This window comes from Mytilus edulis, chromosome 3, assembly GCF_963676685.1.
Source record: "Mytilus edulis chromosome 3, xbMytEdul2.2, whole genome shotgun sequence".
Lineage (NCBI taxonomy): Eukaryota > Metazoa > Mollusca > Bivalvia > Mytilida > Mytilidae > Mytilus > Mytilus edulis.
The window spans coordinates 5,093,232-5,118,217 of NC_092346.1; the positions used below are offsets into that span (position 1 = coordinate 5,093,232).

Genomic DNA, 24,986 nt, shown 5'->3' on the forward strand with positions numbered 1-24,986 from the left:
ATTGATAATGTATCAGAATACTCATTTTTAGGCTTATTAAGGTAGCACAGTACAAAGATGTTTCATCCCCAATCAGACATCTTTAAACTGATGCAGTTCCACTCCTCTTTCTTTAAAATTATAAATGAAGTACCAAAAGAAAGTAGAAGGATTAATCTTTCAAATTGTGATAATTTCATTATGACATAATTATTACATAATTAATTTTTATGTAATTAGTTGCCATATTGTGATGTCCATACTTGAATGAATTTAGCTTCTTTGTTATTCATATCATCCCAAAATATTTTATACATTCTTGCACAACACAGTTTGACCTCCAAAACTGTGTCTCAGATTTTTCCTATTGTATTTCATTCTCTCATAAATCTTCAATGAAGTTTGCAACATCAATTCATAAGAGACCACTAAATTCAATTGGGTATAAAATTTGTTCTATTGATGTTTTTGGAAATCTGAGACACGGTTTTGGAGGTCAAGCTGTGTTGTACAAGAATCAATAAAATATTTTGGGATGCTATGAAGAACAAAGACGCTAAATTCATTCAAGTGTGGACATCACAACATAGCAACTAATTACATAATAATTAATTATGTAATAATTATGTCATAATGAAATTATCACAATTTGAAAGATTAATCTTTCTTCTTTCTTTTGGTACCTCATTTATAAAATGTAAAGAAGGATGACATGAATTACATCAGTTTAAAGTTGTCTGATTGGGAGTGAAAAAAAATCTTTGTATTGTGCTACCTAAATGCAATGGCAACATGTCTCATAGTACTTAAGAACTTGTCAAAAAAAGCCCAAAAAGCTTTATTTGGGTTGAAAGCTTACACAAAGTCTTTGAATAATTTACCAGTCAAAGTGGCATGCCACCTGTTTGATTCCCTCATAAAACCAATTATGATTGATATACAACTCTGAAGTAACACATTTAGGCACCCATATATCTCTTTTTAGAGCAAAAAATAGAGCTTTAAATTCTGGAAAAAAGCCCAATTGAAAATTTACACTTGCAATTTTGTAAATTCTTACTAGGAACTAGAAAGAATGCTTCTTATCTTGCAACTAGAGCTGAATTGGGGAGACTTCCTATAGAATTTAATATTAAAACACAAACTTTATCATATTTAAAGAGATTTGAATGCTGTAAGTTAAAATCCTCTTTTGAAAGAAGCTTAATTACACGCTTAGTAAAAACTTAGACTCAGAAGGAGTATACTCCTGGTTTACCTATGTAAAAAAAAAATTAAGTGAACTTTATTTAGATATAACACAAATTCAACAAAATACTAGTTCAGAAAAAAAAAACATATAAGTTAATTATTTAAAGTTTATATAAAAACAAGCTCTAAAAACTACTTTGAAAATTTGATACATAATAAGAGAGCAGAGAATATGCCTTTTAAATGTAAAACATTAGATAACGAAAAACATGTTATATTAGATTGTAAATTAAATATGGAACTAAGAAACAACTTTTTTAACCATTTGGATTTTAATTTTTCTGTTCAAGATTTATCTGATGAAGAAAAATTAATTTTTATACTCAATCCATCAACACCATCACAAGTATATAAATTGGGGTCCTACATCAAAAGGTCATTAGAACTGATGACAGGGGACACTGGAATATTTACTGTAAATGAATGATTGTGTATATATATATATGTGAATTATAGTTAAATTGTTTACTTATTTTGTATGTCACAAAGTTAATGTTTCAGTAAAGTTTAAATTGCAATAAAAATTTGAACTTGTATAAATCCTTAAATAAAACAGTACTTAAATCATAAAACACTTTTAAGTTTTGCTACCTTCAGGCATAGATGACCTTTGTTTTAGCCCTCCGATTGTTTTCTTGGAGCATCACTGATATGAAATTTAAAGAGACAAAACACTCACTGAGGATAGTTTTCTAACCAAACATCTACGGAAGGTCAAAAGTAGACGGTTTTAGGGGTGGGTGGGGTCATAATAAAATTCTGATCCCTAATTTGATGCAAAAAATAGTGTTCAATCTATACAAATCCTCGGTTTAAGCAGTCTAAGTATAGAACGTCTTTAAAAAGTAAAATTTCAAAAATACTGAACTCTAAGGAAAACTCATTTTTTCTTATAAAGCAGAAAAAGATTTTTACCATATTTCTGTCAACGTATATTTGTTCCCCCTTACAGAACTTCCAACGGAAACTTTGTTATAAACATTGTCATGATATTTATTCCTGTTGTAACAAATATTCTATACAATTTATTCCCGTTAACTTAGGAACCGGCATACATACTGTAATATTTATTCCTGTGTAAATAATAAAAATCCAGAATATTTTTTCTTTTTGGAACTTCTATTCCGTGACATTTCTACGCCTATTTCTACTTTATTATGTTAAATTTAAAAAAAAATGATAGCGTTGAAAGCTAGTCTAATTAAATCGAAAGTATTCAAATTTCGCGGGTTTTAATCCAAAACATTGTTTACATCACGCCGGAAGTTGCACGTGGGTATCCCTCGTGGCGTTGTTTGGTTCGCCATTTTAGGTCGTAACCTGGTTGTTTGAACGGGTTTCATCGTTGAATGGGTGCTGGATACCATCATGAGCGATGAAGACAGGGACGTTGATATAGAAAGCGATGTAATTGAACTTTATGTCCACCATTTTTATAATTTCCATATTTTTAAGTCGTGATAATGACGCCTTGATTACATTTTATTTGACCTTAAAATTTCCTCTATGTATACATTACAATGTTGTCTCGTTTTGATTTTGTAGGAGGACGATGACGAATTATCCTCAAATGCCAATACACAGTTTATGACACAGGTATAATTAATTAACAACGATATACGTGATAGAATATACTTATCTTTTTTTTATATGATCAAGTACAATCCTGTTTATAATTAAAATTAAAACAGTGAATCCCTCTAGATCTTTTAAAATGAAATCCGTCAATATAAGAATGGTTTCAAAGTTTCCTACCAAAGCATGCATCTGGCATCTGTTGTTTGAAATATTTGTCACTGGACCTTTAGCAAATGCACCTTATTCTGTCTCACTTGGCCAACTTCCTTCTTTTTGTCTCCAGTGTCGAAGGATATCAGCAGAGAAAACAGTTGAGGAAGTGAACATTTTAAAATTTTAATAGATTATGATCCATTCACAAAGAATCATTGATCAATGGAATAGTCATTCAACAGTAACAGTTTGTGCAGAATCTGTCAATATTTAAAAAAAATCATATTAATGATGAACATTGGAATCAGAAGAAGTTTAATCCTACATGACATTAGATAACATTTATAATATAAATGTAAGGGACAAGTATTTAAAATATTGTGGAAACCATCGTACAACATGTATACCAGTTCAGAAAATTTATTCATTCTATTTATGCGCACAGCTCATAGTTAAAATAAGTAATTTAATATAAAGTAAATTATGAGGCGACAAAAGAAGTTTTTAACTTAATGATCGCCGCAATAATCCGGGTAGAATCCAGGTAGGTAGGTAGAGTTAATTTGAAAAACAATGCAATGAGAGGGAGTCTGTTTAAAACAGTCATGCATCAGTGATTCCTGATATATTTGCTATATAATCAACCAAATTTTTCTCTCAAAATAGGGGGCCTGGATCAGCCTATGGTGTATTAAAAGTCACACTGATAATGCTGATTACAAAACTCCTATTATTTGATAAATATTGAAGTGGCATAATTGCTAATGAGACCAACAATCAACTGAAGACCAGTTATTTTTGTGTATATTTTAGTGCAAAATAAAGATATTTGCCATTGATTGACATCCAAGTCCCTTGCTGTTAGTTTTTTAGTCCATTAATTTTTACATCAAGGGAACTACTATTTACACTTGACTTGTGTGTACGCTAATTTGTTAGTTATTACTTAAAATCAAATTAGCTCCTGTAAAATTTTGCAATACATGTTAAATCATTGGACTTTAAAATTTAAGTTTTCTGATTGTTTCATAAAGCCACGAGGTAAATCAGAGACCGATCTATGGTCATTCAACAATAAACCGGTGTTTATACGATATAGATGAGATCAAAATCATCCTCAGACTATTAAAATGGTGAATACAGACCTGAACAGAAACTATATAATCAAAGAGCTGTCAATCAAAAACATTCAATAATTTAATAAGACACAACAAAACCACTTGCAAACATTCTTACATACATTTTGTTATCCTGATGAAAGCAGTAGAAATTATTCATCTGTTTTGTTTTAGGCTGAAAAGCGTGCTCATCATAATGCATTAGAAAGAAAGAGGCGAGATCATATAAAAGACAGCTTTTCCAGTCTACGAGATTCAATACCATCTCTGCAAGGAGAAAAGGTATCATCAGTCAAAGTAAATATCCAAGTTCATCATAAGGTTATTCCTGGAAAAAAGTTATTGAAAGGTTGAATTGTCATAGAAATACACACAAAAAAAATCAATTTATGAAGAAATCATGATGTTCAAAATAATTTTTTTCCTGGAATTTCCCTTACAATATTTTAGATTATGAATTATAACTTATGTTTTCTATTCAAATATTTTGTTTAATCTTTTAGTGATTTTCTATAGTTTTTCTTAAAATTCTTGTTCATTATTTTTTTTTTGTAATACAGGGGTAGAAATATAAAGAGCTCTCCTGTGGCTGCTGTTATTCAAGACATTCAACCCAAGTGCAACTTTCCCAACTTATGGCACTTATGCCAACTAAGATATCTAATAACACATTAAAAGTTAAAAAAAATCAATTGCTAAGACAACTAGACAATTTATAAGAGGGGTCTTTTGAGCACAAAATATTATTTTTATAACTTTACCGCATACCATGTGACTTGTGTATCATATGAGTCCTGACAAACTATGTCTAATGTTGTGTTGTTTTGGTTTTTATGCCCCACCTACGATAGTAGAGGGGCATTATGTTTTCTGGTCTGTGCGTCCGTTCGTCCGTCTGTCTCGCTTCAGGTTAAAGTTTTTGGTCAAGGTAGTTTTTGATGAAGTTGAAGTCCAATCGACTTCAAACTTAGTATACATGTTCCCTATGATATGATCTTTTTAATTTTAATGCCAAATTAGAGAGTTTACCCCAATTTCACGGTCCACTGAACATAGAAAATGATAGTGCGAGTGGGGCATTCGTGCATACATGTGACAGAGTTGTCAAGCCACAACTGGAGATTTGGAAATTTTCAGCTGGAGTTTTAGCCTCATAACTGGAGATTTTATATCGACGTACGCAATGGTTTTTTCGTGTGTGTTTAAACTGCATATCTTCCTTTTTTGTTAAAAAAAACCCCAATGATTTCATACCTTCAACATGTTCAAGCACCTGCATAGCCATTTTTACTTAGTAAAATAGAAGATAAAGGGGGGGGGGGGTCGAATATTTATTCATCATATATAGTTCAAAGTTAAAGTGATCCGCCATCATATATAGTTCAAAGATAAAGTGATCAGCCATCATACATAGTTGGCAAAAAGTACCTCTGCTTTAGCCAGATTGTCAACTTTAGTACCACTACTGAACATGTTTGTAAAAGAAGGTGTTGAATTGATAGAGTTGTTGGCTTTCTGGTGGGTAGCTGTCTCCATATTTTTGGTCAAGTAATTAGGGCCCCATAGTCAGCTTTGCATGAAGTGTAGTAAGCATTGTCTTGACCCTTGGCACTGGACTTGCACCATTTTTAAATTTGGCTAGATACTCATTACTGTGTCTTTAATATTATGCTGGGGTACATGTATTTGGTGATAACATGATACAGTTTGTATTTTGTCAAATTATAAGACAAACACACTTATATAGGTATTCCATTGGCCTAGATAGAAGACAAGACATAAATATCATATTTGAGTTGATTTTATTGTCTTTGAGGTTCAGTATAAACTAAGTCTGTTCCATGTTTTCAACAGCATCACAATTTATAAAGTCGATGTTTATTCATCTGTTCCAGCCATGTATATTTAACTAGCTAGTTGATTACTAGGTAAATGCCAATCATCTTTTGTTGCTGTATTTTCAGTCTATAATCCTTAACACCTTCATTGATTACTTGAGGCTATTTTCCTATTTACCTTTTTGACACAAATTCCATTACAGGAAACTTCCGTTTTTCTCGGACTTTTCCCATATCAATTTGGAGTTTCTCAGACTTTTTCCCTGTCCATATCTATTTTGTAAACAGAAATGTCTACTGAAATTTTTTCGAGATTGACATTTTCAAAAAGCGGAAGATTTCAAATTTTAACGGGAGGGACGGAAGAGGGTCTGAAAAGCGGGAGATTTTAACTCCCGCCGGAAGAATCACATGTATGTTCGTGTACTGGGGACACATTCTTGTTTCATATTGAAATATTAAAACAGTCAAACTAAAAGACTGGATGAACAATGATGAAAGTATTCAACTTTTTAATGTTTGACTCATCCAAGGTCCAGTGAATCATCTCAAATTTGGAATGCAAATTATAATACCATATGAGATTTTTGTATACCAGATATTTTGAAAATTGTTCCTTTTTAGCTCACCTGGCCCTAAGTGAGCTTTTCTCATCACTTGGCGTCCGGCTTCCGGCGTCGTCGTTCTTTTACAAAAATCTTCTCCTGAAACTACTGTGCCAAATTTAACCAAACTTGGACACAATCATCATTGGGGTATATAGTTTAAAAAATGTGTCAGGTGACCCAGCCAATCTACCAAGATGGCCGCCACGGCTAAAAATAGAACATAGATGTAAGCTGTAGATTTTGGCTTATAACTCTGAAACCAAATCATTTAGAGCAAATCTGACTTGGTGAAATTGTTTATCAGGTTAAGATCTATCTGCCCTGAAATTTTCAGATGAATCGGACAACTGGTTGTTGGTGTGCTGCCCCTGAAATGGTAATTTTAAGGAATTTTGCTGTTTGGTTATTATCTTGAATATTATTATAGATAGAGATAAACTGTAAACATCAATAATGTTCAGCAAAATAAGATCTAATAATAATTCAACATGACCACAATGGTCAGTTGACCCCTTAAGGAGTTATTGTCCTTTTTGGTCAATTTTTAACAATTTTCATTTATTTGGTAAATTTTTACATACTTTTACAAAATATTTTCCTCTGTATCTAAAGGGTCAAGTCTATATAGATCGAGAAAATTGTAAGTAGCAAGAATGTTCAGTAAAAGTAAGATCTACAAACACAACACCATCACCAAAACACAATTTTGTCATGAATCCATCTGTGTTCTTTGTTTAATATGCACATAGACCAAGGTGAGCGATACAGGCTCTTTAGAGCCTGTAGTTATTAGAAATGACAATTTATGATTACAAATATGTACAAATGTCAGTCACTACAAATTTTAGAACCGGTCTGTGCCAAAATCTTTTCCAACGTCTCAATGATGAGTGATGACTAGTCTGAAAAAAAAAGATTTAGACATTCCTTGTGTGTCTAGACAGGGTTTTTCAAAAATTCACTATTATGAATTAAATTTTACCAATCAAATAGACTCTTTGTCATCGTACTAGTACCAGCTGGTGCAGGCTGAAAGATTATTGTTTGATGGATGCATGTGTCTGCTTCCAATTTGATTATTGTAAATTTGTAATTAATGTCTGATTCCTTTATATTGTTATTATTGTAATTATAGAATTTGAATTCTCAGCTTGGGTCTTTTAAATCTTATTTGTTTTTATATCAGGAGAAATATGTACAGGACACTACAGCTCTGCATGAAAGATCATCAAAGGTGATTAATAGTGGTCACCATAAACATGTCATTACTGTTACAAAAATAACTGTTTACACAGCAAACATAATAAGGTTAAACAAGAAAAACATCTGATATGAATTTTATCTTTTTATCTGCATTTATTTTTTTTTCTACTTGCAAACTTTGAGATATGGGGATCAACTTGCATTAATTTTTACATGGAATGGACTAAAAGGTTTATAACTGGAATCTACTGAGTTATGCATCAAAGGTTTAAATGCATTGATAAACAGGAATTTTTCCAGAACTAAGAAATTATTTTGACTCGACAAGTTTTCTACACAAAGAAATTTCAACTACATTAGAACCAAATTTAGAACCAAATATGAAATGAATAAACATATTATAATTTAACGACATTGCAAATTAGTTTCATTTACATTTAAGGCTTTATAAAAAATTGTACGGTACATTAAAAATATTTAATGTTATTAATGTACTTTTCTTGTTAAGCATGTTAATAACATGGTGTTCCATTTGAAATAAGATTTCAGAAAAAATGAAATTTAATTTTTTATCTACTTGAAAATAAAAATAAATAGATGTGGTTGGATAAGCAATGAGACAACTATTCACAAGAGATCAAATTAACAAGTATATGTCGCGATACAGCTTCCAGTCCATACTGCATAATACAATTCAAACAAGTAAACCAACAGCTTATTTATATTCAAAATAATGATTAAAAAACAAACATGTAACCAAGCAACAAACAACAACCACTGAATTACAGACTCCTGATTTGGTACAGGCACATACATACAGAATTGAACTACACTTTATAAACTTTCTTTTGATTATTTGCTGTTTTGTATGTATGTTGAATTTTTGCTTTGTTATCATGCTGGTCTATTCTATTAAAACTTTATTAATTGTAGGTGTCCAGGGCACAAATATTAAAAAAGGCAGCAGATTACATTCAGTTCATCAGACGCAAAAATCAAGGTCATCAGTCGGACATTGACGATTTAAAAAAACAGAATTCTACTTTAGAACAACAAAGTAAGTATTAACCAAGATCAGGGTTGTGTTCATAGCGGCTACATAGATTTATGACTCTTTAACAAGTAGCTAGCTAGCCTTGCTGTTACATAGATTTTGATAGCAGCTAGGCTAGCAAGTCGTTCAGTAGACAAAAATCAACGTAGCCCTATGTAGCTGCTACGATATTGAACAAAACCCAGTACTCAGAACATCTATGATTAAGATAAAGCACAAAGATATGTAGAACACCAAAGTAAAGAAAGATTACCATCATCTGACAGTTTGATTTTGATGCTTTGAATAAATGAATGTGTTGAGATCCAAGTGTCACAACTTTTCCGCTGCAAACCAAATGATGTTTGACTCGTCAACTATAGGACACTGAAGGGCACTTATTTTTAACAATGAGTAAAATCTATAGCATGAACATATATATAATATACAGCAACATCCACTGAATTATAGGCTCCTGATTTTGGGACTTGCACATACATATATATATATCTTATGACAGTTTGAATTGATAACATTGAAACAACTGTTGTATAACGTAAAGATTCCAATTTTACTGTACAGAATACACATTTAGAAACAAAAATAAAATTTTGCTCCTTGCATCTCTATCTGTATTAATGTCACTAAGCTAAATTTGTTTATTTGTGTTTAAATTTTTGTCTTTTTAAAGGAGGGGATATGGTATGATTGCTAATGAGACAGATATTGTTGTCATTTGACCCACGTCTCCTTTTATTTGCATTATTGTGTTTATTTCATAGACAATGATAGATGTGTTTTGTCTTTTTCAGTCAGGGCCTTAGAGAAAGCTAGGAACACAGGACAATTTGCTCAGAGTAGTAGTGTCGGTTTTGATGGCTCTGAATCAGAGAGTTCAGTTGAAGGGGACTTGGCTGGTGTTAGAAGAAAGAAGTTAAAAACAGCCTAATTGTTCACTTTTTGTGTTAAGACTTGTACTCATATTGTCGAGGGAGAAAACTTTTACACCTTTATAATGTAAAATTGTAAAAATGTTTATAATATGTGGTCTACATTACATGGAGATCAAATTGTATGCAAAAGGGCTCATTTATATTTGATATAAGAAACATATAGATTCCTACACTGCAACAAGTGTATTACGATATTTCTCCACTCGAGACAGTTAAATTTTATTATTTAAAGCGTGAGGCTTGCAGAGCTCTTTAAATAACTAAAATTTAACTGTCGAGAGTGGAGAAATGTCGTAATACACGAGTTATAGTGTAGAAATCTGTTTCTCTAATGATTTTTATCCTTCTTTTTCAAAGATTTTCAGAAACTTGTGTTCTTTATATGCGACGTCATCAGGCATGGTCGCCTGTTTTCATGACGTCACGATAGGAAAATTCAGAAGAAAACAAAACATTTAGACGTCATAATCAAATTTCGACTAATCATTTGCCGAGAACAGATTTTTCACTAGTGAGGAGAAATATTTTTCTCACACCGGTCAGGAAATGTGAAAATAGCACAAAAATTAGAGAAACTTTCTTTTATAGTCTGTGTGGATTCTTTCTACTGATTCACAATAAGTCGTCCAGATTGAAGATAAAATCTAAAAACTTTTAACTCGTAGAATTAAAAGTTAAAATACATTGATGTTTAACCAGAACTACAGCATTTGTAAATTTATCATTTCACCCACATTCCGCACACAATTTACTAAAAGTTGCCAGTCATGTATAGATGAGCCCTGGCTATTTAAAAGATTTTAACTATTAATGCCACACTGAAATTTGCCCTGGACAAAGCCCTTTTAAAGTGCCATTGAGTCGAGGAAATGATTTAGAAAACATTATATACTTCTTCAAATTATGTACATGGTTTTATGATTTAATTCTGAATCAATGGTTTTTTTTTTTAAGTTTTAATACATTCAATAACCTTTTAAACTAAATAAGCAGCAATCATGTTTAAAACAAGTATAATATGAATATGTACCATTCTAAACAGAATTATGAGAATTATTGAAATACACAATTTAGTTGTGGGGAAAAATAAGCATAAGTATGTAGCATTTTGTCAAATAAAGTATGGTTATTATCACTTAAATCAAGTTTAGTTACAGAAAAAAAGGTACAAGTAGTATTTAATCAACTTTTAAAATATGGTGTCCAAGAAATCTGGTGTGAATTGGTGCAAAAACTTTGTATGAATATGTTTTTAATGAAACCTCAGTGCATCTACAAAATTTACTATGTTTTGATCTTTTTACCCAGTTTTTATTCACACATTTAAAATGATTTTTATTAAGTTTTTGAATGTATTAAAGTGTAACAGTTCATTTTGGATTTGACAAGATCTTTTTATTGGCTTGCCATTAATAATACTTTTTGGCCTTTTACATTGTATAAATAAAAGACCTAAAAAATAGTTCTTTTAAAGGTTTCAGTATGATATAATGAAGATGTTTAGTTTGTATGATAGATGCTGGCTTTTTGTATGCCATTAGAATCCTCTGTTTTACATTTTACCTTAAAGTTATCTCGTTTTCTGTCTCATTTTGTTTTTGGGGGGAGGGAATTAATCACACAAGGAATTAACAGTTGATTGACAAATCCTAAACAGGTTCAAATTTACGTTAAATTAAAGATCTCTTTGAAGTGTTGATAAAAAAAACAGGGCAAGGCAACTAAAAAAAAACTATATTGAGATTTTATGTATGTTACTAATGTCAGAGAAAGTTGTTGAGTTTTTAGTCTTTTTTTATATGATTGTATGATACATGTATACTTTATAATTTGTACAGTTATGTAGTATAATAAAATGTTTTTGTTGTAATAAATAATGAAATACTATAATTTTTCTTTTGATTTTACAATGTTGTCTTTTTGGAAGGATACTTGGTTTTCCCATTTGAATGGTTTTACACTTGCATTTTTGGGGCCCTTTCTAGCTTGATATTCAGTATCCGTGTCAAAGACAGTACTTTAACCTATATTGGTTTACTTTATAAAATTGTGACTTGGATGGAGAGTTGTCTCATTGGCACTTATACCACATCTTCTTATAACTATTTTGTTTTTATGCCCCACCTATGATAATAGAGGGGCATTATGTTTTGTGTATCTGGTCTGTGCATCTGTTCGTTAGTCCGTCTGTCCCTTCACGTTAAAAGGTTTTGGTCAAGGTAGTTTTTGATAAAGTTGAAGTCAAATCAACTTGAAACTTAGTACTAATGTGCCCTATGATATGATCTAATTTAAATGCCAAATTAGATTTTTGATCTTGAATTAGCATTTAATTTGCTGCTGGAAGTTAAGCAGCCATCAACCATCATGAATTTGAATCACAAAGTTCCATACCATAAAAGAAAGGTTGTGATTGATTTTGGAGGTTATTGGCTAACTGATGAAGACTAGGGCCGAAACAATCCTTTTTCTTGAACATCTACTTGTGTAGATTTTAGAATGGAAATTGGGAATGTGTCAAAGAGACAACAACACGACCATAGAGCAGACAACAGTATAAAGTTAATAAATCTCAATGAAATTGTACCACAAGATTCCATACCCCAAAAAGAAGGCTGGTTTTGATTTTAGAGGTTATTGCCGATGCACTTTCTTTATTTCCTTGTTTGAGTAGGTGGTCATCCAGTTGATTAGCAGGTTTTATTAAACAAGTAGATGTTCAAGAAAATATTTATTTAAATATCTTGCCTTAGGACACATGTAAAAGAAAGGAAAAGGGGGAGGGGGAGGTTAGTGCATACATTTAGGTTTGACCAAATCACATTTTTGCCAGTGTCATTTGTCTTTGTATTCTTATACCTTAGTGATCTTTCAAGGTGTTGGTGATTACTTTTGTCATTTGTGAGTTTAATATTTATGAAATTCCTGTTATTATGCCACCGCCCTTAACAGAGGGTGCATTATTAAAGTTGTATCCTCGTCTATATACTTCCATACATCCCAAAATTGGTTTCTGTTCTCCAACTATAGTTTGCCTTATCTAAATGCTATGAAACTTAGTCTTGCGTATGTAATTATAATCCTGGTACCTTTGATAACTATTTACACCACTGGGTCGATGTCACTGCTGGTGGACGTTTCGTCCCCCAGGGTATCACCAACCCAGTAGTTGGCACTTCGGTGTTGTCATGAATATCAATTATATGGTCATTTTTTTTATAAATTTGCTGTAACAAAACTTTGAATTTTCAAAAAACTAAGGATTTTCTTATCCCAGGAATAGATTACCTTAGCCGTATTTGGCACAATGTTTTGGAATTTTGGGTCCTCAATGCTCTTCAACTTTGTACTTGTTTGGCTTTATAACTTTTTTGATCTGCCCGTCACTGATGAGTCTTATATAGATGAAACGCGCGTCTGGCGTATTAAATTATAACCCTGGTACCTTTGATAACTACTTAATACCATAAAACACAGATCAAGTTTGAATTTTGGTGGCGTAACTTTTACCATTCTAGATTTATGCTCCTTTTTGAATGAAAAAGTGCTGAATTTGTCATTTCTGTTATTCAACTTTAGTTTCCCTCAATCAAATGTTATGAAACTTGTTCACAATGCTCATTACCACAAAACTTACATTAAAGTACAAATTTAGGAAGCATCACTTTAACAGTTCTTGAGTTCTGTCCATTTATAACATTATATGCATTGAATAGGGTGCATCACTTGAAATTTGGTAAAATGCATCCATTAATAAATAGTATAAACCAAACATGCAAATTCTGGATCAAAATAATCAAGCAATAACTAAAAATATTTTTGTTATAATACTCTTTATTTGGTAGGTTGTTTTCTTTAAAAAGAAAGATAACATGTATCCATCAACAACTTCTACAGTATTATACATGAATATGGAACCAGTCCATTTATTATGATGTCTGCTGATATATTGTATCATCTCTGTATACTTCAGATCTTGAAAATAAATATTCTTGGACATATTCATAAATGTCCTCTCTATAAACATTTCAGTTTTATATACCATCCTTTGTCAGTAACACACTTGTGTTTCAATTTCAAAATCTTTCTCGATTTAATTTTATCATCACACTTTCATTTGATTTCCCTAACTTTTTTCCAGTACATATGTAATCGTTCTAGCCATAACTTCCAGTTTTCCTCACATAGTTTTTGGTCCATAATGTGAACATGTGCAGGCTGTCCATCAGGGTAGGCAATAACAATGGCACCATTGGTGATCTGGTCCATCTGAAAAAAATTATTTACAAAATCAATTTGGTCCAAGAAAGGGAAGATAACCAAGTATTTAAGACTCAAATATTCAGTGTAAAAAACTCTCTTATAAAAACATTATAAGTGATATTATAAGTTATCTACGTAATATCCGTAGATATGAATATTTTAACACCCTGAAGTACCCCAGTACACCATGAGGCGTAGCCGAAGGGTGTACAGGGTACTGAAGGGTGTTAAAATATCCATATCTACGGATATGAACGTAGATAACCAATTTATCCCCGGTCTTAGTCCGAATCGGGCGAGTTTTATGGAAATTCGGATACAAAGTGTAACGTGAAAACAACGTTTTTTTCATTATCTAAAAAAGTCTTATTGAAATTTGAAAATTTTACATATTTTCTACGGGGTGTAGGGTATTACCTTTGGTAGAACCCTACAGGTGGTCAAATATAAGACGCTTTTAATACGGAGACAGAGAAACTGGATTGAGTCAAATTTGGCGCTCAATGTTGTGAGAGTTACGTCATAGATGGTGTGACGTCAACATGGGTCATTTGCATAGCTAGGTCAGTAGTCCCATTCCTTGAAAATGTGGCAGTCAAGTGATGCATTTAATGAAATGAGAGTAAATGATCGGGATAATAGGACAAACTCGTTAATGAATTAAATATTTAATTACAAACATCATGGATAATCTACAGAATTCAATATTTCACAAGGAGCAATCATGGAACTAAGGAAAACTTACGTGAATTTCCCCAGGATAATGGTTAGCAACGTCTGGGGATATGGGTTAGCAACACCCAGGGGCTATGGGTTTTGTAACGACGTGTGTTAACCAATCAAAATCCTGGATATATACTAAGCAGGGGATAAGGTATCTTACAGTTCAGGGTATTAAAAACATTAACGTACAAATTGTTAAATTTTGCCGTCAGATGAGAAGTGTGAATCATGCATAAGAAATTATGGTTATAAATCAACAATATTTTCTACTTCTTAAGGATACATGATTAAACTCCTAGTTAGGAGTGTAAACATTCACAGTGCTTGTAATTATTCACAAAACAAAAAATCTACATATAAGCTTTGGTGGTTTAATCAGTTGGTGTGGACACAACAATACTGCAGTAACCAAAACAACCATCTAACTGTTCATAATGGTAAATTCAGAAATTATTGTGAGGCTTTTTATTGTTGTGAATAATGTGGATGAGTATAGCAATGATAAGAAGTTGTATTCTGATATCTGTTACATATATATCTGTATGCAGATTTTCCTAAAATCACAACTTTTGATCTCATATTGTAGTCCATTCTTGAAAAATCATAATAATTTCTAAATTTGCAGTACTGTGAAATTACTTTAATTCGTGGGTATCAATTTTCGTGGTTTGAGCAATATTTACATGTTCGTGGGGTTTTAAATTCGTGGATTTTTGTTTTCTAAAAAAAAAAATTGAAAAATTTAAGCCTTTAGAAACGAAAATTACAAATAGTCTGGAATGAAGGAAATTACGAAGTAAAGATTGACCCGTGTAAATCGTAGTGATAACACTAAATTACCCATGGATAAAGTCATCCACAAAAACCACGAAATTTGGTACCCCACGAAAAAAAGTACTTTCACAGTATTAGGTTTGTTGTACCCCACAGATAACTTACCCGTTTGTCTTGTAGTAACTGACTATTATTAATGGCTCCTATGTAGGCAGCTACTTGTATGGGATTGTCAAAGGTATCCTTAATTGTTGGTTTAGTTTTCTTTGAGGTCTTCCAATCCACCAAACAGAGTCTGTCTCTATAAAATGTAAAATATACTTTAATTTTAACTTTGATTTCAAGAACACATAGATATTGATCTTTGTAGTTCATCCATATCATGAAGTGTTGAGAATCAAGTAAAATACTGTGTATGTGAAAGTTAAATTTCCTTTGGGTTAATTAGTTTATAAAACAAATATCTCACTTCATGCTTCACCACAAGTCCTACAGCCCCAACAGAATCCAACTAAAATTTTCAAAAAACTGAGCTTCGGGGTTATATACTCAAAAGTTTATCATGAAGGCTGTGATGTACAATTAAATGAATTTTAGAAACTGCTTATTCAGTTTCTATTTCATCCTTATAATTAATGAAATATTTGCCACTAGACATGTATAAACAACAATCAATCAATCAATTTATATTCTTATTATGGAGTATTATCTGTATAACACATGTAATATATATTATGTCTAACAAACTCCCCAAATACTCAAGATATAGTTTTGTATAAAAAAATCTACAAATGTTTTTAATTTTTTAATTCATATTAAAAATTCCACTGTGAATTTAAAAGTAAGAACAGCAATGAAAGCTTTCCTTCCTTATTGTTACATACAGGGGAACATCAGTCAAAAAAACAAAAAGGAAAGGCTTGGGTTATCATATATTTCAATGTTACAAGAAAAATGATTTGTGGAAAAATATTTCTAAATGTTTAGGTTTACTGAAGAAAATGAAAATCTAAAATACTTTAAATGGAAGACACTGACACTGTGCTTTTAAACCTACTTATATACAGCTAAACAATCAAATTTTCCCTGGTAACAAAGGTCTTCATGCTTGACTGCTTCTTCTATGGCAACAGCTTCTTTCACTTCCTGTAATACCTTCCTGATACTATCCCAATGTCCAATATTGTCTTTATATATATCCAACTCTGTCTCAGGAATCCCAGATAAATAATGTTGAATGTTTGCATGAAGATTGGATCCATTTCTAAAAGTCTCTGTAGAAAGAAATTTATAAACATCTTGAGCAAATGAAGACCAAGCTCCTGAAGACAAAGTTGCATGACCCTATAGTTTTACAATTAAAATATTTGTTTTGATGCTCTTTATATATTTTTTGGTTTATAAATACTATTGATTCCAATTCTAGCCAAATATTTTGTCTCATTATAATGGTAATGTTTTATTGGTGATGGTAATTACATTTGGACTCAATGCTGGTTACTGTAGTTTCAAATATTGTGGTTTCATAATAGTTTTTTTTCAAATGTTTGGTGTCAATTGTGGTTTTCGGATCTTCTTATATGACTAGTAAATGTTTTAAGTAGTTTGTTATTTTGTTTCAGGCACATTTCCTTTTTCAAAACTTTTTTTATTTCCACCCATTTAATTTATTTAATGGTCATGATGATAACTTTTTATGCAAGAAATAACTTTTTAAGTAACAATAAAATTCTTGACTTCTACAAATTGGAATTTAAAAGACCTAGATCTGTTATCCTTTTTTTTCTGTTAATCATGCTCTTTAAGATTCATTTTAATGATTGCATAGTGATTTCTGAAACCATGTTAACTACAATGCTTTAAATAATCATTTAAGAATGTTGCATTTGAGGAAAGGGTATCTTTGTCACTATTCATATAAAAAATAATAAATACCTTCTTGAAGTTTTTTAAAACCCTCTGCTCCTAATTCACTGATCATTTTCTTCTTCCACCTTTCCAAATAAAACTTTGACAAATCTGACATTGTCTCACTAATTATACGTGTCACTGATGGAATTAATCGTCCTGCTGATTGTACCAATAAAGAATTGTCAACCTCTGTATCAGATCTGACCATAGGATAGGTAAGAATGTAGTCTATAGCAGGATCAATCTTCCTCTGGAATGGCACTTTACTTTGTTTATTTCCTTTCTTTTCATTGTTTTTATTTGACACTTCACTGTTTTTATCTGATTTCACTGTTACAGTCTGTTTATTTGAAGCCTTACTTTTAGTCAGTTTCACCAATTTTTCACTCTGTTTATGTGATTCTACTTCACTAGATGTGTGATATTCTGATTTTTCCTCACTTTTCTTACTCTTTCTATTAAGTTTTGGACCATAAAGATTATAATTATCATAATTAAGCTGTATGATTTCTTTGACATCGTAAGTTTTTGTAGTTTTAAATCGTAATGATATGTTGAATGAAACAGACAGATTTGATTTACTACACATCAACTTTGATAACCACTGTCCTGTTAACCTTGCCATCCTTCACAATCTGAAATCATAAAAAAAATATTAAATTTATAAATTGATATTTTCCCAAAAACATTCTCTAAAAGTCACATCAGACACATACAGACCATTTCAAATGTAAGAAATTGCTTGTCACAAAAAAAAACAATGCCTAATTACTATAAGAGGTTTATAATTTCACTTTTAAAACAAAACAAAAACAGGATAACCAGACAAACAACTTCTGTAGGAAATCACATTTAGCATTGTAAGATTATCCCAAACTGTCTGTATTACTACTTAAAGACTTGGCTAACATGTAGTTTTATCAAAGGTAGAGGCTGATTGGATTCTAATATGGTAGTGGCCCCCTTAAAAACTATTTTTAATCACTTATCTCATTAGTGTTACAAAAGACAACAACAATCAGATATTTTTACTGCATAGTAATAGTGTTAGATAGGCGTCATCAGGACTTTTATTTCAAGACAACAATGAATACCCAGTGGTATGCACTCTTTTTTACCCTACAGCACAATTACCACTTCAGGTTCATTTAAAGCATTACACTTAAATCTCATTTGTTCAACCAGTTTGAACCAAGCAATCATGCAAATAATCTTTGACAGCCTGTTAAGGATACAACATTGCTAATTGGATATAAATTTACTGAGCAACAATCTTATTTCAAATCTTTGGAAACTCTGATTTGTTATGAAAATTTTAAAAGGGATCAATCTTGTAAACATTCTTTTTCATAATAATTAATAACCTTAAGTCCAAACATCCTCAACAACATGCACATCATAAAAATTGATAAAAGAACAACTGCAGAAAATCTACAGATTTTTATGGTTGCAGGGTTATCTCCCATGTTATATCTTTGTAAAATTTAAAGGAAAACACTGACTAACCTATTATGGCTTTAAATACACCTAAGATGTATTATTTACATGTATCTAAGTTCCTTGTTAGGAATAAATAAATCTCTCTAACTCATATAAATAATCTTAATAATGCTATATATACTTTATTTGTAGTACCAAAAAATAAATAAAGATTTTTTTAATTGATAAAAATACATATATATATAGAAAAATTATTAATGTAAATACAGATTTAGTTACAATTTTGTTTCAGATAAGGGTGAAGGTTGGTACCTATTAAAACGTTTAAACCCGCCGCAATATTGGTTGTCTTGCACATGTCCTAAGTCAGGAATTTGATGTTCATGCAGTAGTTGTCGTTTGTTTATGTAGTTCATCAGTGTTTATATAAAGATTAGACCGTTGGTTTCCCCATTTGAATGGTTTTACACTATTCATTTTTGGGGTCATTTATGGCTTGCTGTTCAGTGTCAGCCAAGACTCTGTGTTGAAGACTGCACTTTGACCTATAATGGTTTACATTTACAAATTATGACTTGGATGGAGAGTTGTCTCGTAAGCCATGGGCGTAGCTACGTTTACGTCAAAACGCCCGGGCGTACACTTGAATTTTGAAAATAAAACAAATAATCGACATAGAATAAGAAAAACTGGTCAAAAGCACATCAGCCTTGTGCTTCTTTTTTCAATGGATTGTTATTTTGAATAAAAGGGACTAAATTTAATCAAATAGATCATAAATTTAATATATTTATTCAAATCTTTTGTAAAAGTCTGAATCTACTATAAATTCTACGTACTTTTCTTATATATTAATTTAAATCAATTCACTATCTGCTGTTTGTATTTTTGTCGAGCCTGTGATTTATGTTCCAAAATTGAGACAAAGCGGCGTCAATATTTAGGTTCCAAATGTGAATAAAGTCTTTGAATGACTCTCCATGAAATTTTACGAAAGTTGAACAGAAACTGTTTATGATCAAAAGAGTATTCAGAGCAATATAATAATGCAATTATATCTTTAATTTTCCCGCATTTTAAGGACAAAATTTATTTATTTCTGCAACTGATAAGTGGTTGCAGTTTGGGCTTACATTTTGTTATTTCTCAATTACATTAACTACTTGCATGACTTGTCGAACCTTCATCTATTTTATGAAAATGCAGCAGAAGCTTTTTCTATGACTAATGTCAAAAGCTAAAATTTTGAAAGCATTTGTATTCGTTCATTTTTCTGTTCTTTTCTGATAGACAGATAGCCGGACTCTTCTTAACGCAATTAATTGTTTTACATGCTCAATTTATATACCTTCATAGATTGTCGTGAAATATTCCAGATCAAGAAAAAAATATCAAAAGAAAATTTTAGATTTTTTTTAAATCCCTTTAAAGGAATGATAAATTGATTCACTTTATGTGGGAAGAAATCCAAGGTGAATTTTTTTATAATGCACCTCTTAGAAATAATTTTTTGGGTGTTTTTGGGTGCTTTTGTCGATTGTATGCTCACTCACGGCACCCTTTAAACTTATTTAAAAGTAATATTGGTTTGGACGTTTTCTCTAAATCCAATGATCATTTGGCTAGCTTCCAGTTTAACACGATGAATAAGTTAACATATTACAAAATTTAATCAAAACAAATAAACCATTCAGATTCAAAAGTATGTTGCTATCAATAATTTTTTACTGACAGGAATCATTGTGGTATCTCATTCTCGATAGCTTTTGGGGGCTTTGACCCTTTCGAACCCACTACCCGCAGGTGCTTTTGTGAGCCAAAATTTGTTCCTGTGAAAAAAGTTCCAGTGGAACTTATTTCACAGGAAATATGTTCTGGGAGAACTTTTTTCACAGACAATTCTATATAATTTGTTCCATCTCTATGAAATAAGTTCCACACTTTACTTGGTGAAATAAGTTCTGGGTTGGTGAAATTTGTTCCTTACCTAGTGAAATAAGTTCCATGTTTGTGAGAGTTGTTCCTTACCTGGTGGAATAAGTTCTGGATTTGTGAAATTAGTTCCTCACCTGGTGAAATAAGTTCCTTGTCTGTGAAATATGTTCCACTGGTTAAACAAGTTTTCTTATATACTGAGCACTTGTCATCAGTGAGTTTAAAGTCATTATAAAAAACATGTATTATATTGCATAATGTAATAAATAACCAGATGCTCCGCAGGGCGTAGCTTTATACGACCGCAGAGGTTGAACCCTGAACGGTTGGGGCAAGTATGGACACAACATTCAAGCTGGATTCAGCTCTAAATTTGGATTGTGATTAAATAGTTGACACAGCATAGGTTTCTGACACAGAATGAATGTGTTCTAATGAACTTGAAATTTTTGTTTTCTCTTAGAGCAATTCACTATGCTGTTGAATATTCATCCTCTCAAAAAAATGTTTGAAGAAATTTTCTTTTTTATTTATGAAATTTCAAATGAGAAAAATTGAACCCAATTTTTTTAATCACATCCCCCTTTCCCTTATTCCAAAACTAATCTCAATTAAAATTTCTAATGGAGTTTGCAACAATAACTACTCATTTAAATACATCATAAAATATTAAGATGTAAAAAAACTGCTTGTTATCACTGAATGGTAAAGATTATTTTAATTTATCAGTTGGTAGTAAAAAGTGAATATACATTGTATATTGTATATAACAAAGATTTAAGTTGATTCTGGACAAAGAAAGATAACTCCAATTAAAAAAAAATCTTGCTATTGCACAATATTTTGCAATTAGATATTTCTTGCTTACTATTCTGGACAAAGAAAGATAACTCTAATTAAAAAAAAATATGCTATTTCACAATATTGTGCAATTAGATATTTCTTGCCATTGCGCAATACTGTGCAATTGAAAAGACTTGCTATTGCACAATACTTAATATAATAATTTTAGATCCTGATTTGGACCAGCTTGAAAACTGGGCCCATAATAAAAAATCTAAGTACATTTTTGGATTCAGCATATCAAAGAACCCCAAGATTTCAATTTTTGTTAAAATCAGACTAAGTTTAATTTTGGACCCTTTGGACTTTAGTGTAGACCAATTTGAAAACAGGACCAAAAATGAAGAATCTACATACACAGTTAGATTTGGTATATCAAAGAACCCCATTTATTCAATTTTTGATGAAATCAAACAAAGTTTAATTTTGGACCCCGATTTGGACCAACTTGAAAACTGGGCCAATAATCAAGAATCTAAGTACATTTTTTTAGATTCAGCATATCAAAGAACCTAACTGATTCATTTTTTGTCAAAATCAAACTAAGTTTCATTTTGGACCCTTTGGACCTTAATGTAGACCAATTTGAAAACGGGACCAAAAGTTAAGAATCTACATACACAGTCATGACAGTTAGATTCGGCATATCAAAGAACCCCAATTATTCAATTTTGATGAAATCAAACAAAGTTTAATTTTGGACCCTTTGGGCCCCTTATTCTGTTGGGACCAAAACTCCCAAAATCAATACCAACCTTTCTTTTATGGTCATAAACCTTGTGTTTAAATTTCATAGATTTCTATTTACTTATACTAACGTTATGGTGCGAAAACCAAGAAAAATGCTTATTTGGGTCCCTTTTTGGCCCCTAATTCCTAAACTGTTGGGACCTAAACTCCCAAAATCAATACCAACCTTCCTTTTGTAGTCATTAACATTGTGTTTAAATTTCATTGATTTCTATTTACTTAAACTAAAGTTATTGTGCGAAAACCAAGAATAATGCTTATTTGGGCCCTTTTTTGGCCCCTAATTCCTAAACTGTTGAAACCAAAACTCCCAAAATCAATCCCAACCGTTCTTTTGTGGTCATAAACCTTGTGTCAAAATTTCATAGATTTCTATTTACTTAAACTAAAGTTATAGTGCGAAAACCAAGAAAATGCTTATTTGGGCCCTTTTTGGCCCCTAATTCCTAAAATGTTGGGACCAAAACTCCCAAAATCAATACCAACCTTCCTTTTGTGGTCATAAACCTTGTGTTAATATTTCATAGATTTCCATTCACTTTTACTAAAGTTAGAGTGCGAAAACTAAAAGTATTCGGACGACGACGACGACGACGCCAACGTGATAGCAATATACGACGAAAAAATTTTCAAATTTTGCGGTCGTATAAAAAGTGTTAACATCCAATCGGATCATGTGGAGTAAAGAAAAAGTTTAATAACATGCTCAAGTAATAATACTAAAAATGGTGCTTATGAGCCAGGAAAGAGTAGAATAAGAAATAATAATAAAAGTCATTCCGAAAAAAAGTATTATGGGGACGAAGTCCCCAATAACAGTAGAAAATTCAATAAAAAAAAAAAATTCGGGAAAATTTCCCGACTTTTCATTATACTAATGAACTCAAAATAGTTCAAATTTTTTTTGTCGTGTTTTGAAATCCCAGACCTGCGCAGAAATGTACAATGTACTTCCTTTTTCCGGTCTCGTTTGTATGAAACTTTGAGTAAAATATATATTTATCAGTCTAGTATAAAATAGGAAGGAACGTGCAATACCAATTTCATTTTTAATAATTCCTTGATATGAAAAAAAAGTTACCTGATGATAGCGTTTTTTTGTTTACATTGCACATGACGTCATAATTTAAATAACGTCACAACTAAAATCCCTAACAACAGAACCAAAATCGGAAACGTTACGGTATTTCCGTTTCTTTTTTTTAACAAATATTTTTAAGTTACAAAAAAATAATTCATACAGACTTCGTCCCCATTTACAGGTAATGCCTGCCTCATATTATAGTTGAAGATGAATATTTGTACTTTTTTGAAAAGGACAATGTGGCTGATCAATTATATTAAAAGACATAAAGAAACAAAATACACCGCTCTTTAAAAACTGTGCAATGACCATAGCTAAGTACATGTATGATTAGAACACCAATGACAGATCATCAGGAAACAAGGAGGTTGAATACCACATAAACGATCAAACATAGATACATTATCATCGCTTTTATTTCTTATCTTTATCCTAAAGTCATTCCTTCAATTGCAAATGTACCCCATGCAAGCACAGAACTTATTTTCTGTGAAATAGGTTCGAGCAGAACATTTTCATTGATTTCTATAAAATACCTTCGTTTAAAACTAATATCACAAGAACTTATTTCACTTTTTTTTAAATTTTAATATTGGAACAAAATTCATGGTGTTGTGATTTTTGTTCCGGAACTTATTTCACACTTAGTTAAAAAATTAGTTCCAGAACAAATTTTATAGTGCTGGAACATATTTTCTGTGACATAAGTTCCGGTGGAACATATTTCCTATGAAATTTGTTCCGGTGGAACAAATGTCACGCCGGAATAAATTTTTTGTTACACTTTAACATTGAGCAGTTGGCACCCCTCATATCCCTCACCAAGGTTTGGGCATACACGTAAAAATGACCCAGCTACGCCACTGTAAGCACTCGTACCAATCTTCTCATATCTATGTAATTATTACTTAAAGCCAATGAAGATGAAAAATTAAATTAATTAATAATGGACATTTTAAAATACAAGATTCAGCTTCATAATAATTAAAGGAAACTTTAAAACATGATATTGATACGTTTTGGGAATGGACATGTTTCAACGTCGTTTGTGCATTCATAAAACTGACATGTTTCGTTTCAGCGCCCGTTTGAAACTGTACATGTTTTGAATTCAGCGACGTCATATGGATAGTTTGACACGTCTACGGGAATCAGACAGGTTTGACAGGATGGACATGACGATGTTTCTCAGTGTTACATATTTATGTATAATTTATCAAAATATTATTCAGAAAAGGGACATAACTCTTACACAAGTAAATGCACTTCGTTATTATATCATGCCTTTTTCTTTGGATTGCACTGGATACGAGTTAAAAAATCTTGACACCCGCATTGGAGGTTTGCAATCGATTACAGTCTTTTATAAACAAGAAATTGGTGCAAGGTGCTCTATAAAGGGAGATAATCTGTTCCTAAACAAATAATTTCGGATTTCAATATTGCTCACAGTAAACATCAGATTTATAACCAACACTCATATTTCCTAATCATATAGGATTTTTTAAAAGTTTGTAAGTTCAATTGTATCATCTTAATTATCTTTTAT

At 31.5% G+C, this 24,986-nt stretch overlaps 2 protein-coding genes across 6 annotated transcripts; one reads left to right on the top strand and one right to left on the bottom strand.

The window, feature by feature from the left end:
* Positions 1-2,495: 2,495 nt before the first annotated feature.
* LOC139515664 (protein max-like) lies at positions 2,496-11,604 on the top strand. 4 transcript variants are annotated; one of them, XM_071305294.1, is made up of 6 exons: positions 2,496-2,637; positions 2,776-2,826; positions 4,254-4,376; positions 7,712-7,759; positions 8,662-8,785; positions 9,574-11,604. In XM_071305294.1, exons 1-6 carry the CDS (start codon positions 2,599-2,601, stop codon positions 9,708-9,710), a joined length of 522 nt encoding a protein of 173 aa, XP_071161395.1. In that variant the 5' UTR covers positions 2,496-2,598; the 3' UTR covers positions 9,711-11,604. The 4 variants fall into 4 exon arrangements, with proteins under 4 accessions (XP_071161395.1, XP_071161396.1, XP_071161397.1 ...); XM_071305295.1 differs by having other exon boundaries at positions 4,254-4,361; XM_071305296.1 differs by lacking the exon at positions 7,712-7,759.
* Positions 11,605-13,528: 1,924 nt separating this feature from the next.
* LOC139515665 (mitochondrial genome maintenance exonuclease 1-like) lies at positions 13,529-24,858 on the bottom strand. Of its 2 annotated transcripts, none has more exons than XM_071305299.1 (5): positions 24,690-24,858; positions 17,410-18,020; positions 16,532-16,748; positions 15,640-15,775; positions 13,529-13,983 (listed from the first exon to the last, which is right to left on the bottom strand). In XM_071305299.1, exons 2-5 carry the CDS (start codon positions 18,008-18,010, stop codon positions 13,828-13,830), a joined length of 1,110 nt encoding a protein of 369 aa, XP_071161400.1. In that variant the 5' UTR covers positions 18,011-18,020; positions 24,690-24,858; the 3' UTR covers positions 13,529-13,827. The 2 variants fall into 2 exon arrangements, with proteins under 2 accessions (XP_071161400.1, XP_071161401.1); XM_071305300.1 differs by having other exon boundaries at positions 24,722-24,848.
* Positions 24,859-24,986: the final 128 nt, after the last annotated feature.

Coding starts and splice junctions, on each gene's coding strand:
- LOC139515664 (XM_071305294.1), top strand. CDS start 2,599: ATGAGCGATGAAGACAGGGACGTTGATATAGAAAGCGAT. Junction 2,638..2,775: donor ACGTTGATATAGAAAGCGAT/GTAATTGAACTT, acceptor TTGATTTTGTAG/GAGGACGATGACGAATTATC. Junction 4,377..7,711: donor AAAAGGTATCATCAGTCAAA/GTAAATATCCAA, acceptor TTTTTATATCAG/GAGAAATATGTACAGGACAC.
- LOC139515665 (XM_071305299.1), bottom strand. CDS start 18,010: ATGGCAAGGTTAACAGGACAGTGGTTATCAAAGTTGATGTGTAGTAAA. Junction 16,749..17,409: donor TTTTAAAAAACTTCAAGAAG/GTATTTATTATT, acceptor TTCTTTCTACAG/AGACTTTTAGAAATGGATCC. Junction 13,984..15,639: donor AGTTACTACAAGACAAACGG/GTAAGTTATCTG, acceptor AATTTTTTTCAG/ATGGACCAGATCACCAATGG.